Consider the following 23739-nt stretch of genomic DNA (forward strand, 5'->3'; position numbering starts at 1 on the left):
AACAAAAAATGAAGAGTTACAACTAAGCCATAATGTCAACTAAAATGCAAAGATGAGACACGATTCCTCACACTGAGCTATGGTATTCACATGGTAACTGAGATTCCATCTTAGACATTAGTCTGCCTCAGAAAAATCTCTGTAATCTTTATTTAGACATAATTGCTATACAAAAATTAGGTTGTTTTGTTTTGTTTTTTTTTAGAATACCTCGGTTTACACCTTTAGAGAATATATCAGGTTGAACCATGGGAAACTGTTTTTATAGGTCAAAAATGGTGAACTATCAGCAGGTTCATATGGTTCAATTTAATATTATGAAATGGTGTGACTCTATTTACGAGGAGTTATATTGGGAAAAACTCATCAGAAATGGATAAAGTATGAAAAACACATGTTTTCAAGCATGGAATAATGGTGCTAGAGGTTGTAGATACTGATCGTGTAAGACTGAAGGAAGTTTATGTTAAATATTGACTTCACTTCTGCAAAAAAACTGATGGAGTGTTATTTAGAAAAAGTTCATAGTAAAGGAAATGAAGGTGGTCCATAAACGTACAGAAAAAGACTCAGCTTCACTTTAAATTAAGAGTGTGAAAATTAAAATAGCAACAGGATACCATTTTTTAAGTGTTGATGAAGATGCGAAAGTGGGATGATGAATGTTTAGAAAACAGCCCTGCACTATGCTGCTGACGGGACTGTGAATTCACGCAACCTCTTTGAAAGCAGTTAGGCAATGCCTATCAAAACTTTATGTGCATTGAAACAAGCCAATCTGGGGACCTCTCCTACAGATGAACTTTCAAAAAATGTATGTCTAAAGATGTTCATTGTTACGTCATTTATAAAAACGAAGACTGGGGAAAAAACACTAAAAGAGGATCAGTTCAATTACAGTGGGTGCATATAATAAAACACCACAGACATTTTTTTTAAGCAAGGTGATTCTGATAAGATTGCACAGATTGAATACAGCTCCTTTTTTAAACTGGTAGTAAGATACTTATTAAAGATTCCAAAATTAAGACTCTAAAATCTGATAAAAGCAAACTTAGATTTTAAAGAAAAAATGTCTTTCTTTCTTGGAGTTCATAAGTATTTCAGAGCTACTTTTACAACAATCTGTCCTCTAATAAAGGCTAATATATATCAATAGTAACAGAAGAAAAAGCTTCATAAAAACAGCATTGGGCCTGGCAAAGGAAAATGTATGAAAGAGCTATATATACATAAAAGATGTCCAAGATATATTATGTGAAAATTACAAGTTGTAGAACTGTGCATACAATTTTATTTATGGGGGGGTGTTGTAATTTATATACTTGTATATGAACATAAAACTTGATCAATGGGGATAATTATCTCTGGGGGACAGAATATGGATTATGGAGAAGAATTACTTTTTACTTCTTTTTTGCTGTTTGAATATTCTAAAGACATGAATCTTCAATTGGTAATGACTTTTAAAATTAACTAAATAATAAATAAACATTTATGCTTAAAAAAATTGCACAACCGTCACCATGTATCAACATCTAGTTAAAAAGGCTCAATGTCTTTTCTGCAGAAACTAATTATAGGTGCACGTGTGTGGCTTGTTATGAGTACGAGGCTGTTCTGCACATGAGACGGAGCAGAAGACAAGGGGAAGCCAGGCCTGAGGTTAGCAGATTCACAGATCATGGATCCGAAGAGCTAATGTGCAAGGTTCTGTCTCAGGAGCGAGCGACTCACCGCATCAGTGTAGGTGTCTTCGGCCGGCTTCCATTCGCCCCCAGGGTAGCGACTCTCGTTCTGGTATACTTCATCTGTGAACTCTGTGTGACCCGCATCTGCCTCTGTCAGCAAGCTGCAGGCAAAGCTCGTGTTACCAAAAGAGAAATGGTAGCCAACAACCCCAGCTCTTTCCAATGGTCCGGAACCATCTACAGCCTGGGTGGCACCAGTTCCCTCCTCACTCTAGCCCTGTAGGTTCTCTCCTCCAAACTCCTCTCTGTACTAACAGCTTTTGACATTCCTTTGAAGAGGCCTGCTGGAACAATGAGACCTAAATTATCGAGAACTCCTCGGACTGGCAGGCTTGCTACTTCCCAGCCATGAGGGTGGGGACTGGGAAAAAGGATTGTGGGCAGCTCCTTATAGGGAACTCATATTCCGTATGTCTGTTTCAGCTGAGGGACATTCAGCTTTTTCTCAGCAAAACTCTTGGCTAGCAGTTCAAAAAGATAGACAGTCATCCTTCTTCATTCACCCTATTTTTAAAAATGGAGTGGAGACAGTCTCAAGAGGCCATGTGGAAATTTTTACTCATGGCTTGCTCAGTCTATAGATCACACACTGAAGGGAGGAGTTTAAATTTTCTGGATAGTTCCTAGGTAGGCAGCCAAACCAGGTCATTTAAGACTCCAGAGTCCGTTTGGGTACTTGAGAAATCTATACTGACTCTCTGTCATGCCAATTTTTCTCTTGGATATGGAACTATTTTGACAACGCATAAAGGAAAGTACAGAGGTTCCAACATTGACTTAAATCTTCTGCCAGGTATCCACTCAAGTGAGATTTCTTTTTTCCTTTACTGTCTCTCCATCTTTTCCCTGCCACATTCTCCCCTAGAATCAAGCACTGGAAAGAAATCAGAAAACAAAAAGTCCAAACCATGTGTATAAATTGGGCTCATCCATCACTTCCCTGGCCCCCAGAGAAGGGGCACAGAACACCTGGCTGCTGCCTGTGAGGTCCCATCCAGGCCTGACATGCTTTGGCCTCTCTGCTTTTCCAATCACAATGCCCCCTGCCTTTCCCTGTCCTCGCTAACCTTCCTCCCTTTGGTCCATTTCAAATCTCATTTCCCTTCTCCCTACTAGTGACCCTAAGCTCCATCCAAAGTAAGCTGCCCTGGGTTAAAAGCACTCATGTGCAAACACTGGGTCTTAACCGACCAGACACAGCACACTCATGTCCCTCCTTCCCTAATGCCTGTGTGATCACAGAAAACAAATGTGGACAGAGATCACAAACTAGTTTGAGGTCTTAAAGCCCAAGTCCACAAACTTGTTTCCTCTGAACTCAAGTACGCTGTCGCGAAGTGAAGAGACGAGGGACCTCTGGTCCTGATACTGTTGGCCACACTCAGAAACCAGGCTCCAGTTTCCCCCACACTCCAGGGGGAACCAATGCATGCCAGTCTTGACTGTTTCTTCTTTTTTTCCTTTTTAATAACAGCTTCTGAGGTATAATTTACATACCATAAATTCACCCATTTTAAAGGGTTCCCTCTATTGTTTCTTACAGATGTTCCAGCATAATAGTTGAATGCTGGTTCTAATGTCCAGGCTAGACTTGTAACCCTTACAAGCTGAGTGTCTCTGGATAACTTAATTAACCTTTTTAGGTTTCAGTAAAGTGGAGATAATACTATTATTTGTTGGGAGATAAATCTCTCTGTGTGTCCTGAATTTCTGCACACAGGCCCATAACTTTTGTTACAGACTATCCTTTCAAGGACATTTACATGGGAAACTTTGGAAGACGGAGATGGTGTTTCTTTCTGGAGCAAGGAGCCAGCATGCTTACTACCCGTTATAAAATATTTGGGCTCCCTAACCTCAGGGTTCCTCTCCTGTTACATAATCCATTGCATGTGTAAGTGTCCTGTGATTGTCTTCTTGCCTCCTTGTGGGAATTGGGGCTCCAAGAAGTAGAGTACATGTTAATACTCTGGTGTTGCTATTGCTGTGGGCAATAAAGTCCTTATTCTCTGAACCAGGAATCTTGTGTCTCCTACCAATATCTAGTAGGTGATGTTGCTAAGCTTACAAGAAGGCAAAAAACTCAGATCCTTGATGATTTTTGAAACTACCTATCTTGTAGGGCTGTAGTCTATATTCAATAAGAGGTCAGTGCTTAGCACACAGCTTGACACATTCACACATAATAAGTTCTTCCTAAATGTTAATACCAGGGTCTTTTTATATTTGTTTGTCATATAATGGAACAACGATGACATCTTTCATGTTTCTGTGAATTTCTATAGATTTACTCCTGCTTATTGGGTGTTACATAAATATTATCAAAAATGATGATGGAGAAGATTCATTTACCAATTTCTAGGGAAAAGCTTCATTGCTATCATTTTTCTCCGAAAATGGAAAACTTACCTTCTTTCAGGATCAACTGTCCAGTTTCCTTCCCATTCCCAGCCTTTTGGAGGCAGAAAGAATTCCCTCTTGAGTTTAATTTTTCCTGTGACATCAGAAAATTTATGGCGACTCACTAATCCAGAAGTGCCCCACTTTCCAAACATAAGAGCTTGATTTTCATACTATTAAATAAAATAAACATAGAGAAACATCATTAGAGAGCAAGAAATAGAACCAGCCCATAAATTTTCTAGTCTATCTAGGACTTAGGCTAAACAGCAATAGAAAGTGAAAAAGCTTTATACTCAAAAGATATGGACCAAACTTGAGCTGTTACTGATTATGCAACTTAGGGTAAATTTTTAATCTTTCTAAGACTCTGTTTCCATCTGTACACTAGAGATAATATAATACTATCTTCCTTATAAAGTTGTTCTGGAGTTCAAATGTGCAAATGATTGTGAAAGTGCTTGGTAAACAGTGGTATATCAAGCTGGTTGTTTCCATTATTATTTTGGATGGTTTCCCATTGTTCTGTGAACATACTCTTTTAGATACCTATAAAAAGTCCTCATTTTATGAATATGCAGGCTTCTAAATTTATTTGCAAGCCTACTGCCTAGAAGTTGGGGCACATTTCACCATAGAAACGATATTATAACTGATAAGACATTTCCCAGGCAGTCTACAAAGAACTCATCTGAAACATGAAGGTTGTTTAGCACCTAAAAGTTCTGAGCCTTCATCCCCAGCAGTGTGTAGACCAAGACCTTTTTGGAAGCAGGTTTAATAGCAATGGCAGATTCTGGTTTACAGGGCACCTCTTCCTAAGTTAGAATTTCTAAATCTACAATGATTTGCCCTTTACTATGTTAACGATCAAAAGGGTTGAGGTTTGCCAGGGTGAGTGTCCTTGTTTGGGTCCAAGCTAACGTTCCCATTTGTCTGCTGCTGAGCTCATTGAGAAGATGATTTGCATAAGTGATAGGGGAGTTTTGGCTGAAGGAGGAGGGAAGAAGTTTGAGTAGGGGCCTGATGGGGACATTGGGTTCAAGGACACATTAGTACCTGTCTTAGATATTGACTCTGAGCCCCTAGAGGAGATGAGTTTGAGGGAGCAGCTAAAGGAGCTGTTGTCACAGGGGCTGTCGGACTTGAGAGCATGTGCACAGCTCCTCTGGTTTCCAAGTGACAAAGACAGAGTGTAGGAATTGGGCATTCCTACCACTTCTGCTTAGAAGCCAGCATGGCTCTAGTAAAATCCCGGTAAGGAGCTTGGCAAGGATTGGGGGGCGTGTGTAGCCGCAGCGATGGGGGCCTCGCACGGCTTTGACGCTGTGGCCTTTAACCAGCAGTTTGGGAAAGGACTGTTAGCACACGTGAGGATCCTCAGAAACTTCCAGAAATCTGGAAAGGAGATCTTAGCACAGGAAGAAAAGAGCCAGTGCCGCTCCATTTACTCACAGGCTGTTAGAATCTGGAGAAACTATAGAGTCACACAAAACAACTGAAATGGGTGGATCATCTCTTTACGTGAATTAAAACTCCAGTTCTCTCTTTGTGGGGAAGGATCTGGGGATGGGAAAGGGTAAAAGGGAGCCCTGGGCTGGTGGATCCTTGCGCAGTGCTGGCTTCTCCAGGCTTAGCTCCAGCCACAGAATGGGAAGGTAGGCGGATGCCAAGAAAAGCTACAGGAATGCAGGAGCAAGCCTCCTCTGTGTGCCCTGATGCCCCCTGCTTCACGCTGCCCATGTGACTGGACATCAACCTCCGCCACTCAGGGCCTCCTCAGTGACTTCCAGCGCACCCTCTATTAATATCCCATTGCATTTCTAGGTCTGTACTGTAAGGATTTTTGTGTATCTCATGTGTTTTATTGTTTTTCAAAGTGGTCTGCGGATGCCCCACAAACACGCACTCTGGAATCACCTCTGGTGCTAATCTCTAACTCAGCTACAGAATGAGAGTCCCCGGAGCAGCTCTGGCAGTCAGCACGCTTAACAAGGCACCCAGTCTTACAATCATTGCACTAGATGGTGTGATCCCTGAGGACACCAGCAGCCCCTACCTCTGCGCCTGGTATAAAGTCACCCACCATCATTCCCTAAAATCTTGGATGGATAGATGGATGGATTAATGGATTGATGATGGATGGATGGATGGGTGGACTGACGTGGGCGGATGGATGAATTCTGTTATCAAGTATTTATTTATTCATTCAATACATGTTTATGTGCCAGGTACTGTTAAATGAATAAAAAGTAAAAACAGAAGATGGCCACGGGTTTCTTGCTTGCCCAGCAAACAGATCAGAACCAAAGTCCTGAAGCAGTGTCAGTATAATGTCAGGCAGCAGGAACACAAGCATAAGTTAGCAAGAAAGAAAATAATCTCTAATGGAAAAAAATAGAATAAAGATTAACTTTTAAAAAAAAGAAAGAAAAGAATCTCAAAATTTATTTGAACACGAAGACCCATCTGTAGAAGAAATGGAGTTCATCTGAAAATTATCATAAGAGACCCAGTGAATACATCTAATAAATTTACAGCAATAAGCACTTTGAGTTAAAAATAGTATGTAAAAAACAAATCAAAATTACTCTGCTTTTAGCTGTAAAGTTTGTAAAAATTATTTTCATTGGTATAATTGTAATGGGACTTGTAATACCAAGTGTATTTTTAACACAGCAAAGGTTTCACAAATTATCTCTATTGTCTTTGAAGTATTCAGGCAGCATTTTCCTTGCCTGCAGGCAAACCCACCTGAGGCTTCCTCTCAGTGAGAAAGGAGTCTCCTGTGGCTTAAAGACTCCGCACCCCCAGGCTCTCAAGGTCTGTGCCTCTCTATTACCCTTATTCCTGGGTTGTCTGAGTGTGAATTACTCTGTTGTGTCCCATTGTTGACAATAAAAACCCCAAGTTGATCTCTGCCTATCTCCTCAGGTTCAGGGCTAGGGTTTTAGGCAGTAGCAATGAGGCTGGTGGTGTTAGATATGTGAATGTTTTCCCTAAGGATAAAAAGTAAACATGTCTCCCCTCTCCCCCGCCCCCGCACACACACAACGAGGAAAAGAGAATGACATTAAATGTACCATTTCAGCAAAGACAGTGAATGTCCCTTCTGCGAAGCTATTGAACTTCTTCTCAACAGCACTTAAGCCCAGCCAGATGTTCACTCGCAACTGTGCAGGCACCTTTGGTCCATTGTTTTTGTCCTGTGGATACTGTGAGATGCACAAAAACATGATACATTACGGTGGGCACAGCACGGGCTGGGACATTAAGTTCAAGCCAAAAGTAGACCAGACGTCTAATCATTGCTCTCACTGGACTAATTGTATGTTTGCGCAGTTAAAATATTTCCAAATGACCTTACAGCAGAGATTAAAATAACAGCTAAAGCAGTGAACGGTCCTCTGACTGTGATCCATAGATCCCTGCGTGTCCCTGAGACCTTTTCATGCGGGCCATGGGGCAAAACTCTTCTCTTGATAATGCTGTCACGTGTCTTTTTCACTGCATTGGCATTAATACTGCTGGGGCAAAAGCCACGTGGATGAAATGCCAGCCACTGTGGCAGGAATCGAGGCAGTGATGCCCAACTGTACTGGCAGCAATTGTTTTCTTCATCTTCCCTATGAAGAAAAGAGAATACCAGTGCTCCTTAAGAAGTTCCTTGATAAAGCAGTAAAAATACTAATCTTATTAAATCATATCCGTGAGTACATCTTTTTAAGTTTTTGTGTGATGAAATGGGAAGTACTCACAAAGTGTGCATATTAATAAATATATGTCTTGGAAAAGAGCTTGTGCAATTGCTGAACTGAATTAGCCTTTTAAAAAAAAATGAAATAACTTTTTTCCTTGACACAGTGATTGAAAAACAAGTGTGGGTTTGGGGCAGATGTTTTCTCAAACATAAACAAAGTGAGCCTTGTTATTTCAAGGACAACTACTGACTGAATTTTATTGCCAATGATAAAATTCAGAGTTTCAAATAAAAATAAGAATTTTGGAAAACTTGTATCTGTCACAGTGAGCTTGATAGCTTTCCAATACATAAAGACTTTTCTTATAAGTGATATTGATGGATGTGCCTTTTTTTGATACTATATGATGAAATGTGTCAACATTAGGAAGATCTGCATAACTCAGTAAACCAGTATTTTCCAAATGGTCAGTGTCTAATGTCACAAAAATCATGCATGGATAAAAGAGTCATTCAAAGTACAAGATAGACCATGGATCTTAATGTAGCAGACAATATGAAGTTCAGTGATATGTTTTCAGATTCCACATTGCAATTAACCTTTCTAAAGCTACCACTTGAGTTTGGTGTTTGTATCAGAGATGAGCATCACAATTACCCAGAAAGGTTTCCTCCCTTTTAAAACTACATTCTTATGTGAGGTCATATTCTCATTATATAATTCGTCCACACTCATTCCACCGGAATAAATGTAGAAGCAGTTACGAGAATTCAGTTATATTTCTGTGAAGGCAGACATTAAAGAGGTCTGCAAAAGTGTAAAACAGTATCACTTTGCTCTCTGATTTTTAAAGAAAGTACAGTTATAAAAAAATGCAACTAACATTAACATGCAATGGGTTCATTATTGTTATTTTAAAATAAAGTCATAAGTATTTTTCAATGTCTCAGTTTTAATTTTTATTAGAGTAAATATTAATAGATAGAACCCACATAAACAAAAGCTCTCTGGGGTCTTCAACAATATTTGTAAAATTATTATTGTGTGTGTATGTGTGGAAAGGGGTCCCAAGGCCAAAAAGAACCCCACTGAATTAAATAATTCTCTAAACTAGATAATGAGTATTAACAAAATCAATAAATATATAAAACAGTCTCTTAAAAGCACTTTGCTGTTTATCCACTGAGTTCTAAAATCTAACACAGAGAAAACCACTCTGCCTCCTCCCCCACCTGCTGTGAAATTTTATTTATTAATCAGTTTGCTTCCACCCACTGCTGAGGTCAATTATAATTGTGGTTCTAACTTAAGAAAAATTTATCCCACCAAGAGGCACTTGAAGGAAGATAATCACTCTGTTCTATTTTCACCTTCCTGATTAAAGAGCAATGAGTACATTTGTTAAAAGTTCGCAGACACCTCCTTGTTTTAAGAGAACACTCTCCCCTTACCGTATTTGTTCTCTTCTTGCTCTGTGCTCCTCTCCCCCAAATTCAAAGCATTTGGCTGGGGTCGTTGGGGGAGAGGGATGCTAAACATGCAAGGGGGACTATTCTGATCTCTGTTTCCAGCCCCGGGGCCTCCTTTGGTTTTGCACACGCACACACAGTGCAGTTCTTATTCCAGGGTCCTGGGATGGACTTGCAGGTTCTGTGAAGCTTCTGAATCACAGGCAAAACACTGGATGCATGTGAGATGTGCACCCCTCCGCAGGAGCGTGCCAGTAGGTTTTATCAGGTACTTAAAGGAGCCCATGACTCCACAAATGTCCCAAACTCTTGACCTAAAGTACTAATAATTCTCAAAAATTTTCAAGTGAAGGACCCATTTGGTTAGAGAATAGATTTCATGGACTATTTATATGATCTTTCCCCTCCTTCCCCTTAGTTCCAATCCCTCCCTAGAAGGGAAGGGAAGAAAAGCATGGCTTTGCATGAGACTGTAGACATTAGGGGAAAATTCATGCCAGAATGCAAAGCATTCACAATGCCATGTTAATATCAGTGCCATGAAGACCTCTCTCTCCAAGAGTCCTTGATTGAATGTCAGCCAACCTCCGACCACTCTCTGGGGATTACTGCCCCAGAGGAATGGCCAGGGTGGCCTGGAATTGATCACAGAAGCGCTCGCCATTCAATGATTGGCATATTATAAAGCAGCCCCTTCTCAGGGGTATGGGTTTTGCACTGAAGTAGTTCACATTATACAGGGATGAAGCCATACCTTCAGAAAGATGGTCTGGATTTTCCCACAGTATTTCCCACATGCATTCTCCCCACTGGTGGAGTATAAAACCTGATGTGCAGGGATGCGTGCATAGGCCAGTCTTTTCTCTCCCCGGATCATCCAGATAATAATGTCAGGCATACTGTTCTGTGGCTGGGCACGGGAGTGGGTGGAGAAGGAAACAAAGCTGGAGTTAGTCTAAACGCAAAAGGACTTGCAGGCTGAGCCCTCAGAGCTCCACTGGGCAAAGAAACACTGTGGTTAGAGCTGTCTGTCCCATATTCCTGAGCTCACATAGTCTAGAACACACTGCGAGCCCACAGGGCTGTCGGCAGACTGCGGCTGGCCAGAGGGCATGGAGGGAATCAGAGGAGCGGGCTTCACGTGCCAGAAGTGCCGCCTACTCAGTGGGTTCTGACAGGTATTTCAGAAAATACTCCCTCTTACCTTGCCATCATTTGAAGAAAGCCATCAACATCAGTCAAAGGGTTACGGGTTTCATACGTTTTCCAATGTTTGCCAAATTTGACATACTCATTTAGTTTTTAAAAACCACTTTTTTAAGAATATAAAGGTGATACAAGTTCACTACAGAAAATTCAAAAGCACCAAAACACAGAAAGTACAAAATAAAAATGATCTGTAATCCCATGTGTTTTTTCAAATGTATTTTTATTCACTAATATATTAGTTCCCACCCAACCTCTGAAGATCAGTAGGAGGGGTCTTCTGCTCCCTGGTTCTTCCCGCCTGCAAAGGTTTATGGCAGTCAAAATTCCCCCAGCACTCACTGTATGTCCTGCACTGTGCTAAGTCCTTTACACTCATCATCCTCTTTAATCTTTACAAAACAATTCTGGGAAGCGAGTACTACATTTATGTCCATTTTTCATATGGGGAAACTGTGGCTGAGGGAGTTTGAATACTTTGTCCCGGGTTACACATGGTAGATCCAAATTCAAAGCCAAGTCTTCCCATCTAACCAGAAGTGGCATTTAACCCGTATCTGCTACTTTATCACTCTATTTGAAATACTCTTCTGACTGTACTGTGATTATGATCATAATTTGTCCACTCTGAAGACCTTTCCAGGATGACCAACTAACTCAAAATTTCTTCTTCTTCCCTGACTTCAATGAAGTTCACCCCATTACCTATGGGCACCCCAGCCCAGTAACTCCTTCATTTCATCATCCATCAGATCTGGTCAATATCCAAGGTAATGGACAAAATTTTCCAACTACCATCTCTATCCTTGCGCCATTCCACAGAATTCTACTTTCATATTAAGTGACATTCATATAGTTTAAAAGTCCTACCTCTTCAGTCAGTTGCATTAATTTATCAAGCCAGTCCTCAATTTCCCCCAGCATGGACTTGACCTCTGTGGCCTCAGACTTCATCCTCACAGCTGCCTCATGAATCTGGGAAAGAGATCTGGACCGCAGCTTTCGGATCTGAGTATCTAGAATTGTGACATTAGCTTTTCCTTCTGTGAGAGGCAACGTGTATCTAAAACAAAACAAAACAAAAATGCAGAGTTTGAAGAACAGCTTTTTGGGCTTCAGAGCTGTCGAAGTCATTTATATTTGGTTGCCATCGGTCAAACCACTCTGATTTCCTGACTCCACAGCACGAGCAGGTTTAAACTGAAGTAGATTTGTAACTGGCATTGGTCGATCAGATGTGCCACTTAAGATGCTCCTCACTCTCAGGAAGAATGCAGAGCAATTAAAATTTCAAAGCAATTCCCTGAGTTTGAGCCGAGGCCCATGGAATTGCTGGAAAGAAGATGGAAACAGCAGCAGCAGCTGGGAGCAATGGCCTTCCCTTCCGTTGCTTCCTACAGTCACTGTATGGACCCACAAAAGGAAGGAGTGAGACTAGAGACCATTTAGTCCAAGGGTTCTTAACTTAGGGACCATCCACCCCTACGTTATCTGTGAGTGGGCCTCCAGAGGTCCGTGAATCCCTGGAACTTTTAAAGAAAAGTGTACGCTTGTGTTGACACGTAGTGTGGCGTGATGATGGAGAATATAGGCCTTGGAGCCAGCTGTCTGGGTACAAATCCTGGCACCACCACCTACTAGTTCTGTGATCTCAATAAAGTCTAAATAATGTTGCCGTCATCATCTCATTGTCTTCTTCCTTGTCATTATCTCATCTGCTATTCACAGGGGCCTGTGAGCTCCCAAGGGGTTACGACCCACTGTGTAGGCCAAGTTCCCGTTCAGAACGAGAAGCCCAGACCAGCTGAGCTGCAGCCATGGTCTCCTCCTGCCAGGGCTTCCCTCTTACTGTGGCAGCTGGCGGCAACACCAGGTGTGGTTCCAGGAAGTTCTCACATTCTCTCTACCTGGAATTTCCACTGGTTTGAATTTCACCCAGCTTCTCAAATGAGGAAAATTCTAGCATGACCTCTCTTAAACACAAATTTCCTGTTACATGAAGTTTAAGAGATTCCAATTTAATTCTTCAAGAAATAGTTCACATGAATTTGATTCTTCAAGAGGAGTGAAAATAGGTATTTCTGTATTTTGCTCAGCAAACCTTAAAATTCATTTTCTACACAAAAGGTATTACCAAATGTTTCTGTTTGCTTGCATTAGTAATTATGACAGTGGATTGGAAGGGTTAAGTCCCAGGAATGATTCGTTGAGGCATAATATACATAGAAACCACTAGCTCAAAAGTCACACGTGACACCTTCAACAGATAGATGTTGATGGTGTGAAAGAAGCAGAGGGTAGAGGAGTTGCACTCTGGGCATCAGATGCATCATTTCACTTCCGTGCACCTCTGTTTTCTCATCTATAAAATAAGGAGACTGGAAGACGTCATCTCTTCCAGTCTTTGAATACAGTATAAACAAGTACCCAGCAGTACTTTCATCTCGACTGCATGTCAATTACCTGGTTACACCACTAGAAGGCACAAGAAGACAGAGAGACTTAGGGCGTTAGCCCAGGGTGGGGGTAGGGGGAGAGTCTCTGGTCCTTGCTGCTTGTGAGAAGTATTCAATAATCTTTTCTTTTGGAACTTCCTTGTCCTCTGCTTTATTAGCCAATATGTAAAACAAGTTTGGAATGAATCACTTCCCCCTTTGATTTCCAAATACCCAGAGATCTGAGCTGCTTCCCCAAGTCACAGTTATGAAAGGTTCTCGGGCACAAATCTACTGGTTTTATGTCAAGGAGGCTTGGCCGGGGTGTTCGTTGGGCATTCAGTAAGAGAGCAAGTAAAAAGGCTGTTTCTGAAATGTGTTGGAATTACAAACAATGGACTAAATGGTAAAACTGATGCTCTACCACCAGATCCCATTCTCTGTGGGATCTGGGACTCACCTTTCTTGCAGATGGATGCGAGGCAGAGGCACAGCCTGGCGCCCTCCTCCCCTCCTCCACCCCTGCCGAGGCTGTGCCGAGACTGCTTTCCGGAGTTGGGCCTCAGCCTCTCCAGGCTGCTTTAGAATTGGCTCCAGATTTGAAAGTGGAGCTTTTCCCAATGGTGATTCAGAGACTCCTCCCAATGGGCCTTTTAAGAAGCTTGACTAATTCAAATTTATTTTTCAGGCAAACACTAGAGACAATTCTAGAGGCTCCTCTAGTCTTATAGTTTAAGGGAGGGAAGCATGGCTGGGAATTCTGAGATACACAAAATCAGCATACCTTGTGTCTTCTATAACTTCATCGATCAGCTTCAACCATAGTTCAGTCAACTGATTTGCAGGAATTTTACCTTGTATCCCTGATTTTAGAGCTTCTATGTTTGATTGCTAAAGAAGTTGGAGAAAGAGGAAAGAGTTGATAAGTGTGCATTATGCCATTATACCCAGTAAATGTTTAATTTTAATTGTCAAGGGGAAAAAAACAGAAAAATTATTATTTTTTTTACTTTTGATAATGCTCACCATAGCTTATCACTATTTATTTTTCTTCAAAATACAACCAACGCTGATATGCTTAGGTAATAGGATGACCTTTCCATGTAGCTTTGATCTTTGAAACTGCGGACAGAAAAAGGGGCCATATACTAAACCTGACAAGCTTAGGGGAGGCCTGCATGGTGGGTCTTACAAACTCTGAGACCCTAAGGATCCACCTGGGATGGTCTGAAATTAACACTTCCTAACTGAAAGTGAGTCACGGTGGGTAGGACGTCCTGGACTGGTGTCTTCCTTGACAAAGGTCGACCTTTACCTTAACTGAGCCTGTCTAATGTTAAAGTAATCCCGTTTTCCAGACCCCTGAGGGCACTATCCCCCAGAACCCAAGAACACAGAACCCCTCATTATTATCTTCTTCTCCCCCATACCATCTATATGCTATGAATGTTAATTGTTAATGATCCTGTACCCACCAATGTACAAGAAATATTTGTCTCCTCATTTTACTCTTTGCCCAATTTCAGAGATTCACCCCCTCCCCTTTGCTTTCTCCTGCGTCTCTAATCTACCACCAATGAATTTCAAGTAACCCTCCTTATACTTCCTCCTTTGACTCTAATGCATAAAGTAAGGTGCAAAACTGCCATTCTTTGGAGCATTTTCTCAATCCGTTTAGATTTTGCTTCCTGGCAATTGTATCAGTTTGGTTCAAATAAACTCAAAAAAAATTATTACAGGTTTGGATGTTTCTTATATCAACAAAAATAATGTAAATATTTTATGCATTCAAAAGGTAATAAAATAAAACCAATGAAAATGGGGGAAGTAACCCTAAAAGAGAATATAAAATAGAAACAAATGCACTTAACTGTATTTCATATGACTACCATAACCAAACTGAACTGACCAAAGTAACTTGTCAACGCACTATTTTGACTCAGTTTAAAGGAAAGAAAAATCATAAACATATCAAACTCTAGGCTTTTTTTTTAAAAAACAGTGGTTTATCTTTGGATTTTAGGATTAACAAAATGACTACCATATTTTGCAGAGTATAATGCACACATTTTTGCTCAAATGTTTGAGGGAAAAATAAGGATGAACATTATACATGGGTAGTACTGATTCTATATCTATGTAGGTAAGTGTTCTAAATTTTTTTATTTATGTTTATGTATTAAATGTGGGTGCACATTATACACTGCAAAAATATAGTAAACATGTTGGGAATAATGAAAGCCAGGTTTCTCACTGTTGAAGAGGGCAGTTGTAGATATAGAAATAGGGAAGACGGGTAAAATCTGGCTTTGGCAATGGAATTGGAGTTATCCTTATAAACTCATTGGTTTTAGTTTATTGATAGATACAGAAGTAAATATACATGTGCGTGTGTGTGAGTTTGTCCACTTAGAAGGCCTAGACATAATGATATCTAGGTGCGTAGAGAGCACTCTTGTTTTTCACATGCCATTCCCACTAACAGGAGCCAGGGCTCCTTGGAGAAATGGTGATTCCAGGGCTGGGGCAGGGACAGCACCAGACCAGCCCGGAACATATTATGTCACCTTGAGTATCTGCCAACAGGTTGAGGGAACACACACCATGATTGTCAAGAGTCCTAATCATGGAAAGCCACCGCCATCCTGTCCTGATTAGCATGGAATTAGAACACTCTGGTCAATGGAGAAAGCTGATGAGAAGAAATAGGATGAAGAAAGCTGAACACCAGTTGGGGGGCGGGGGGAAATCTCCCTCTACCTTTCAAGGTTCTTCTGGCAGGACTAATTATCAGATTAACACGAGACAGGTTAGCAGGAGACAAACACATTAAACTTTCATATCATGTGTACCTCCTGTATACATGGGAGAGACCAGGAACACTGAGTAACTCTCCAAAATGATAGAAAACTTCACCTTGAATACCTCCTTCAGCTAAAGAAGAAAGGAGATGCTGGGGGTGGAAAGTCAATTACAGCAGGCCACCAGAAAGGGCACAGAAAACAAGGGTAAGATTGTTATGCAGAGTGAAGCCCAGGTCTTCTCCACTGGCAGTGAAGGCAGTCTGGACAGGGAGGGAAGCACCCTCACCGAGGGAGGCTTCCTTACAAATGTTAAGTGTTCTCTGGCAAAGGGCAACTTGTGCTTGGTTTTCAGAGCTTCTCCCAAGTCTACTGCTTCTTAAAATTAACCAGCCCAAAACAATCAATATCCCAAAGAGGCATGTTTTTTGGGGTAGCAAACTCTGCTCCCCTTCATACTTAAAACATAATTAGAATAGAGGTATGATCAATTCTCCACCAATCCCCTTGAGATGAGGGACTGGGAATTGGTACCACAACTATCAATTGTGTATCAATTGCAGCTTTATTATGTGAACAATTTACTTAAGTTAACCTAAATCTAAAATTCTCCTTTCAGATTGTCTTTATACCATGAAACAATCTTTTCAGATTTCCCCACAGAGTTTTAGATCAGGTCTATTTCAGGACCCCCACATGTCTTGTTCCAGCCCTCACAGGAATCTTAGAAAAAAAATAATACTAATGTAATTTGAAAATCAAAACACTACTACCAGATGGATTTTATACTGATACTTGAGAGAAATAACTTAGTATCTTTATCTCAACCATGTTCCCTTTCTCCTCCTCAATGTCAGCTGGATGGATAATTACAGATATGACAGCTAGGCAGCTTTTATTACAGTGAACCCCCACCCTCCAAACAAGGGGAGTTCCTCTCATCTTCAGCAACAGACTCTGGGTCTTCTGAGCCCACCTCTTTCCACAGTAGAGATTTTTACTACTTTAACAGCAAAGCTCTAAAGGTTGCATATTTCTATTGGAATGACCCATGATCCACATATATTCACATACAAATTGTGGCAGACACTGTGAGTTGGCCCCCTCCCCCCTTCAATATCCATCCTCCCTATCCTATAACTAGGATAAAGTTTTATCCTTTATCCTAGTTTTTCCTATAACTAGGAAAAACTAAGTATCCTAGTTTTTCCTATAACGAGGAAAAACTAAGTATCCTAGTTTTCCTATAACGAGGAAAAACTAAGAGAAGTTTTATCTGGCCATATGCTGGCCCGGACATAGACTGCATTTCCCAAGTTCCTTGCGGTGAGATGTGGTTATATGGCTGAATTCTGGCCAATGGAAAGTGAATATAAATCAAGTGTATGGCTTCCGGGTCTTTCCCTTCAAAGGAAAGACCTGTGTGATCTTCTCCCACTCTTCTCCCCTTCCTCAGACAATGACAACTCTTCAGTGATGGCAGAGCAACAAGAGGGAAAGAGCCTGGGTCCCTAACACCACTGAACCTCCATGCCAGCCTTGGATCGCCTACCTCTGCTGTAACTAAAGAAACTGCTTTTATCTTGCTTACCACTATATTCTGAGGTCTTGTGTTATGGTGGCCTAGGCTGCATCTTAACCAATATATAATTAATCAGTCTGGTGAAGAGAAAATGTAGAAAAGATAAACTTACCAGCCGTTCTGCCATGACTAAGAGGGTGTTTACTGCATCCAGGCGATGACTAATATCCTCCCAATATGAAGTCAGGGTAACAACTGGCTTTGTGTGGGACCAAGGCAGGTAATAATAGTAGTTCCCTGGTGTGGAACATTGAGGGTCAGTGAACACTAGACATTTAAAATAAACATGTCTATTAAAGAGATGTGCAAACTGGGCTACTGTTTAATTGTAGTCTTGGGAAGTGGCCTCCGGTGGTTGGGTTCTTTAATTTTATTCAGTGAAGCAACTGAGAGATAGAGAGTTCTTGTTCATTCAGCCTGTTTTGAAAAACTCTCTAAAATACCCAAGTAAACCAAACAAAATAATCCTCAGTTCATCATTGAGGAACATCACAGTGGCAGAAAATGCAGAGAGCACTGGAGATTAGATTGCATGTGTTTGTCCCTGAAAACTGCTTTTCTAAATGAATATTTTGTTGTAAAGTTGGGCAAGTAAAAAGAATTTTCTGTTTTTTAAAAGCTTTAGCTGGATATATGGTATTTGGTATTACTTAGAGCCTTCGAGTGATTAAGAATTATTAACCAACATTTTCTAGCACAATTTATATTTAATGCTGCTTTATAAAAATTAGGTAAAAACTCTACGAAACTGTTAGGACATTTTATCAGAATTTCTCCCTCCCTTTTCTGTACTCTTAAATCATTTGTCACTATTTTTATCAAAGCATTCTTATACTCTGCCCTCTATTATAACTTATTTTATACACCAGAATGTAAGCTCCTTAAAAGCAGGGACTGTTTCTCATCCATCGTTGCTCAAATACAGCTACTTAATCCTCACAGCAACTCTGAAGAAGGTGAAGAAACTGAGGGCTAGAGTTCAGGGCTGCGGCTAAGGTCGCAGATGTGGGCAGCAACAGAGCAAAGGCCAGAGCTGCCCTTTCCAGGCCTGAGCCAGCATCCCATGCACTTCAACTACTCAATCTAAGGGTGACCTGGGGCCTGGGGGCGCAGAGGTGGGAACAGGTAGGAGATGCTTTCAGGCAGCTCAGTGTTCAGCAAACTGCCATCTCATCACTTTACAAAACAGACCCAGTGTTAAATCTGGGCATGGGATGGCGCATGTGGTCAGCCCCTGGCAGAGGACACCTGGCTTCTTTGGTTTGGTGAGTCTTAAAGGTGCCTGAGCTCTGGCCACCTCTCTTCCCCATTCAACCTTCCCCCCGCCCCCCAGCAGGTATGTATTGTAGATAATGGCTTCCAGCGAGAGAACACCCTGCATGTTTCTTGTCCTGTGGTGGACCCACTCTGTGTACAGGAGAGAGTCTCAGTCTTACCATCAAATATGGCACGGCTGTATTGAGTGGTTGATGCCAAAGGTTTACAGGTCGAGTCAAACTTGTTGCCATAGTTCCCGATGCTGACTTCAAACTGAATGGCCTCGCCAACATCTTGCAACATGGTGGCCGAGTGGAACACAGCAGACAGGCTGTACTTCCGCCTTCGCTGATATTTCTGTAAAGTATGAGCAGACAAAAGGCTCGGTGAAACTCCTTTTGCTCTAATTTACATGTAGATTTCTAGCAAATATAATTCTATCCGTAATAATTAGTGTTGAATTAAATCCAGTGAAGAATGTTCTTGAATCCAGCAGTTGAACCTTGTACTCATACAAGGGGGCAAGATAGAAAGTTCGCTGCAGCACTGGTTGAAATAGAGGAAAAACATGAAAACACAAATATCTATTGACAGGCCCCTGGTTAAACACATTATGTTACAACCATACAAAGGAATGAAAGTTTATAAAATGTTTAGGAAGATCTATATGTACAAATAGGGAAAAAAAGGTATTTAAAAGTGAACCCATTCAATAAATATTTTAAAGATTTTATTTATTTATTTTTAGAGAGAGGGGACAGGAGGGAGAAAGAGAGGGAGAGACGTCAATTGGTTGGTTGCCTCCTGCATGCCCCTGACTCAGGACCTGGCCTGCAACTCAGGCTCGTGCCCTGCCTGGGACTCAGCCAGCGACCTTTCAGTTCGCAGGCCAGAGCTCAGTCCAGTGAGCCACAGCAGGCAGGGCCAATATATATTTTAATATCGGCATATGCATGAAGAAAGTCTGAATTAATATAAATCAAATTGTTAACAGTAATGGTGGGGCATGTAAAGAGATTATGGTTAACTTTACTCTCAAATAATTAACATTTTTAATTGTTGGAATTGTTTAATTATTAGTTTTCTAATCAAAAACAATAAGAACTTTTAATGTCAAATTTAAAAATAAATGAAATTAGGTGACTTTATTTTTCTGAAATAAAAATCTTCTTCCCTCCCTCCCTCCCTCCTTCCCTCCCTCCCTCCCTCCCTCCCTCCCTCCCTCCCTCCCTCCCTCCCTCCCTTCCTCCCTTCCTTCCTTCCTTCCTTCCTTCCTTCCTTCCTTCCTTCCTTCCTTTCATTACTGCTGCACTGAGTACCTGTATGTATGAGGGAGTTGAACACATGGCTAACAATGACCACACTGAGTTTCTATCAGACTAGGAAAAATGACCGGGAGTCCTTGAAATTTTTCTCACTTGGGCACATAAAATTTCTTCAATCCAAATCCTATCCCAAATCCTTCCTTACTTCTTTCCTTCTTTGTGGATCACACCCTTACTTTGCATCCTTTAGTCAAACAGAGTTATGCAATGGTTTAAATTGCTGTACTTGATTATGTCCTAGGCATTCTGCCATTTAATACTGTCCATCTAGAGTTTGTTCTGGATCCCTGTTGGTGCCCAGTCTCTGTACACATGGCCCAGCTTGGGAGTGAGAACATCAGTGGATATTATAGTGTAGACATATTGGCTATGTGCTCCATTGGTGAACTCGTGAGACCTATGAGTGACAATATTCAAACTGCATGACAAATTTCTCACTGTAGCAAGATTAGTTCTAAACCCTCTAGAGACAGAACTCCCAGCTATGTACTTCTTCAATTTGAGATTTGCAGGACATATGGCTGTCAAACTTTGGCATATGATGACTTTCTTTGGTATTGTATTTGTTTTGTTTTTTTTTCCATTGCTGCCTTGCTGCTAATTTGTGTACCGTTATCCAAACAGTAAAGTGAAAGTAATAACTTTCACTTCCAGGAAACTAATAAAAATAACTCGATCCCTACAGGATATTTATTAACTGATTTTTCTTTCCTTCCTTATTCATCTACACCGCAGCCTTTATTCTGTAAAATGAACCACAAGCATGGCTGGGTCTTCTGACTTGTATGATGCCAGAATGTGGTCATCCATTTACACAAGTACTCAGGCAATTGTTTTTACATTTATTTTATGTGGTAAAACACACGTAACGTAAAATTCATTCATCTTAACTATTTTTAAGTGTACACACTCAGTGGCATTAAGTACATTCACATTTTGTGCTACCATTACCACCATCTATCCACAGACTCCTTTCTGACTTATAACACTGAAACTCTGTTGCCATCGTACACTAACTCCACATTTCCACCTACTTCCTGTGTCTGTGAGTTTGACTACTCTGGGTACCTCATATAAGTGAAATCAAACAAGATTTGCCCTTTTGTGACTTAGCATAATGACCTCAAGGCTTAGCCGTATTGTAGCATATGTCAGAATTTCCTTCCTTTTTAGGGCTAGATACTGCATTGTATTGTTAAAAGATAAACTGACACATAGTTCATTTTTTAAGTTAATTTGATCAAGCATCTATCCGAATCAGACAGCGACAAGCCAGAAGTGGTTAGTTCTCCACTGACAACAGAAAGGGGAAAGGCTTTGACAGAGCAGATGCAGAAGGCAGGCGAGGAAATCATTTGATTGGCTACAGCTTAAGTGATTGCATTATTTGGAAAAGCCTCACTGGCTATTTGTGATTTGCTGTTTTTCGGTGTCTATGACTTAACTTGAGGCATTTATAGGCTTAGGTTCTGGCTTGCCAATATAGGCTGCCAAGGCATTATGGCCACCTCAGTCTAATGGCCTCCTTGGTTACTTAAGTTAACAGTATGCAAATACCACATTTTGTTTATCCAGTCATCTGTCAATGGATTTGTGGGTTGCTTCCACTTTTTGCCTATTGTGAATAATGCTAATATGAACATGGGTGTGCAAATATCTGAGTCCTTGCTTTTAATTCTTCTCGGTATCTGCACAGCAGTGGATTGCTGGATCATATGGTAATTCTATTTTTAACTTCTTCAAGACCATTTTAAGGATGTCTGACAGCAACTGCAGCTTATTGTTTTGAAGAACTGTAGGACGTCCCATGGTTACAAAATCTCAATTTTGGTTAAAAGAATTTTCCACATGGTGTAATTGAAACCTCCAGCAGGATTTCATCAGAAACCCTTTTGAGTCACAATATTTTTCTGGAAGCCTTTCTGAAACATTGGTTAGTAAACTTAGCTGCATTTTGGATCACCTCAGGAGCTTTAAAATATACTTTTATCTGGGCCCCACTTCCCAAAATTCTGCCGATATTATGAATTTAAAAGTGTCTCTACCTTAATCCACTGTTGCTTGGTAGAGAGGGACTTGGTGGACTTTTTGTCACTTGTTAGGAGTCCCCTTAACAACCCACAACTAAGCCCCTTAAACTATCCATGGTTCAGGAATGTTGTGGAAATTCTGGATTTGGTTTGAATTGTATGAAAAAAACAAAGAAATGATTTGTCAGCACTTATACATACAGCATAGCTTCTTTCTTTGTAAATCATTTGGATGGCATCGGAGAAGGGAAGGAGCAAAAGTATAAAACACAATTTGGGGCTGAGTCAGGGCCAAGAAAAAAAGTGATCAGTAAATAGAACCTCTCGTTAACACAGCGGCTGCAGGGCACAGAGATGGAGCGCGAGGGCAGGGGCGCTGCCTCTGGCTGGGCTGGCCCTGCCCGCCCAGCTCCACGGGGCCATGACTCCATTAGAAATCCCTGGATTTCGCCATGAATAACTTGCAGCCACCTGCAGAAGCCCAGATAGGAGGACCCTCACCCAAGAGGTTCTGCCTTTGAGACAATAATTCAGGCTTCTGGCCATCACTACAACCCTCAAAACAGTGGGTACACACTGCGAGCAAGTTGCTCAAGATGGAGCTGATCCTTGGACCATTTTGCAGGTCCAGGCTCCAAGGGGGGGTGCCCCTACCATCTGCTTACCTGCCCCAGAGCAAGCCGTCCTGGAGTAGTGCACCTGGGACTGAGCCCTTCCCCCAGCTCTTTCCCACTTCCCCTGCCTTCAGGACACCAGGGGTGGAGAGAAGAAGGAACAATCAAGACCATTTAGGGAAGTCCGGAGCCTTAGCTTTTGTTAGGGCCCTCCCTTAGCAGCCCTGGTGCACAACTGCCTACAACAAAGTTAAAGCATGTAAATTATGGTCTATTGGACACAGATGGGTGTTCTTTCTTTTTTGGGCCTTGGGGCTCACTGGATGATCAATGACCAGCACATAGCACTTTGTAGATGGAGCTGGCACAGGGTCAAATTTCAGTTTCAAAAGTGAATTGGGGGAAGAGTTCTTTGTTTTGTTTTGTTGTTTTGTCAAGCAGGATAAAGGGTAGCAGGTAACACTGTAGCTCTTGAAGGCAGCTGCCAGCCAATAAGACATAGAACATTAAGGGTCAAGGAGACATATGTCAAAGAAAACTGCCCAACGTGCCATCTTTGCTGTTTACTAAATATGGTTAACACCTGGTGATGAAACAAGTCTTAACCCACCACCCGCCACCACCCTCCAGCCTCCAGCAGGCTGCTATAGAAAGGTCAGAGGGCACTCAAGGGCACTTGCTATAACCCAGGCCTCTCTCCAACTCTGCCACAGTGCACGTTTCAGTCCCTGGGTGTCCCCATGGGCCCATTGGCTCAGGCAGGCCAGGTCTAGACAGCCCACCACCAACCCTTGAAAACACCCTTTCCTGCACTAAGCGTTATCCACGCTCCAACATTTACCTCAACAACCAGCAGGTCATCATTTGAAATGGGCTGAAGTTTTTTATCTGGTGGTGTCTTTTCAAGGAAAGTGCTCAGTTCAACCAAGATTCTGCCTCTGTAAGCAACTCCTTCTCCCTGAAAGGCAACAACACATGTTTATTCCTCTAGGCATGAACAGCAGCAAAAAAAAAAAAAAAAAAAAAAAAAAAAAAAGGTCTTTCCACTCCAGCTACGAAAAGTTTCTCCTTCCACAGCCTGAATCTCCAAAATGAATCAGTCAGTAACTCTCAGCTAGATTTAGGTCTTGGTATCCGAAAAAAGAGCCAATAATTTCAGAGCATCCCA

At 41.4% G+C, this 23739-nt stretch overlaps 1 protein-coding gene across 2 annotated transcripts in view; it reads right to left on the minus strand.

The window, feature by feature from the left end:
• The window catches only part of MYOF (myoferlin), a 142252-nt gene that overhangs the window by 46701 nt on the left and 71812 nt on the right, over nucleotides 1-23739 (minus strand). For both annotated transcript variants that reach the window (XM_054572867.1, XM_054572866.1), the window contains 9 exons: nucleotides 23413-23529; nucleotides 18782-18959; nucleotides 17458-17582; nucleotides 13747-13853; nucleotides 11398-11590; nucleotides 10076-10231; nucleotides 7235-7366; nucleotides 4161-4324; nucleotides 1738-1852 (listed from right to left, as the gene is read on the minus strand). In XM_054572867.1, coding sequence (XP_054428842.1) covers nucleotides 1738-1852; nucleotides 4161-4324; nucleotides 7235-7366; nucleotides 10076-10231; nucleotides 11398-11590; nucleotides 13747-13853; nucleotides 17458-17582; nucleotides 18782-18959; nucleotides 23413-23529 — 1287 coding nt within the window. The remainder of the gene's footprint in view (nucleotides 1-1737; nucleotides 1853-4160; nucleotides 4325-7234; nucleotides 7367-10075; nucleotides 10232-11397; nucleotides 11591-13746; nucleotides 13854-17457; nucleotides 17583-18781; nucleotides 18960-23412; nucleotides 23530-23739) is intronic.

Source organism: Pteronotus mesoamericanus, unplaced genomic scaffold, assembly GCF_021234165.1.
Source record: "Pteronotus mesoamericanus isolate MK-2021 breed Mesoamerican mustached bat unplaced genomic scaffold, CSHL_Meso_final contig_24, whole genome shotgun sequence".
Taxonomy (NCBI): Eukaryota; Metazoa; Chordata; class Mammalia; order Chiroptera; family Mormoopidae; genus Pteronotus; species Pteronotus mesoamericanus.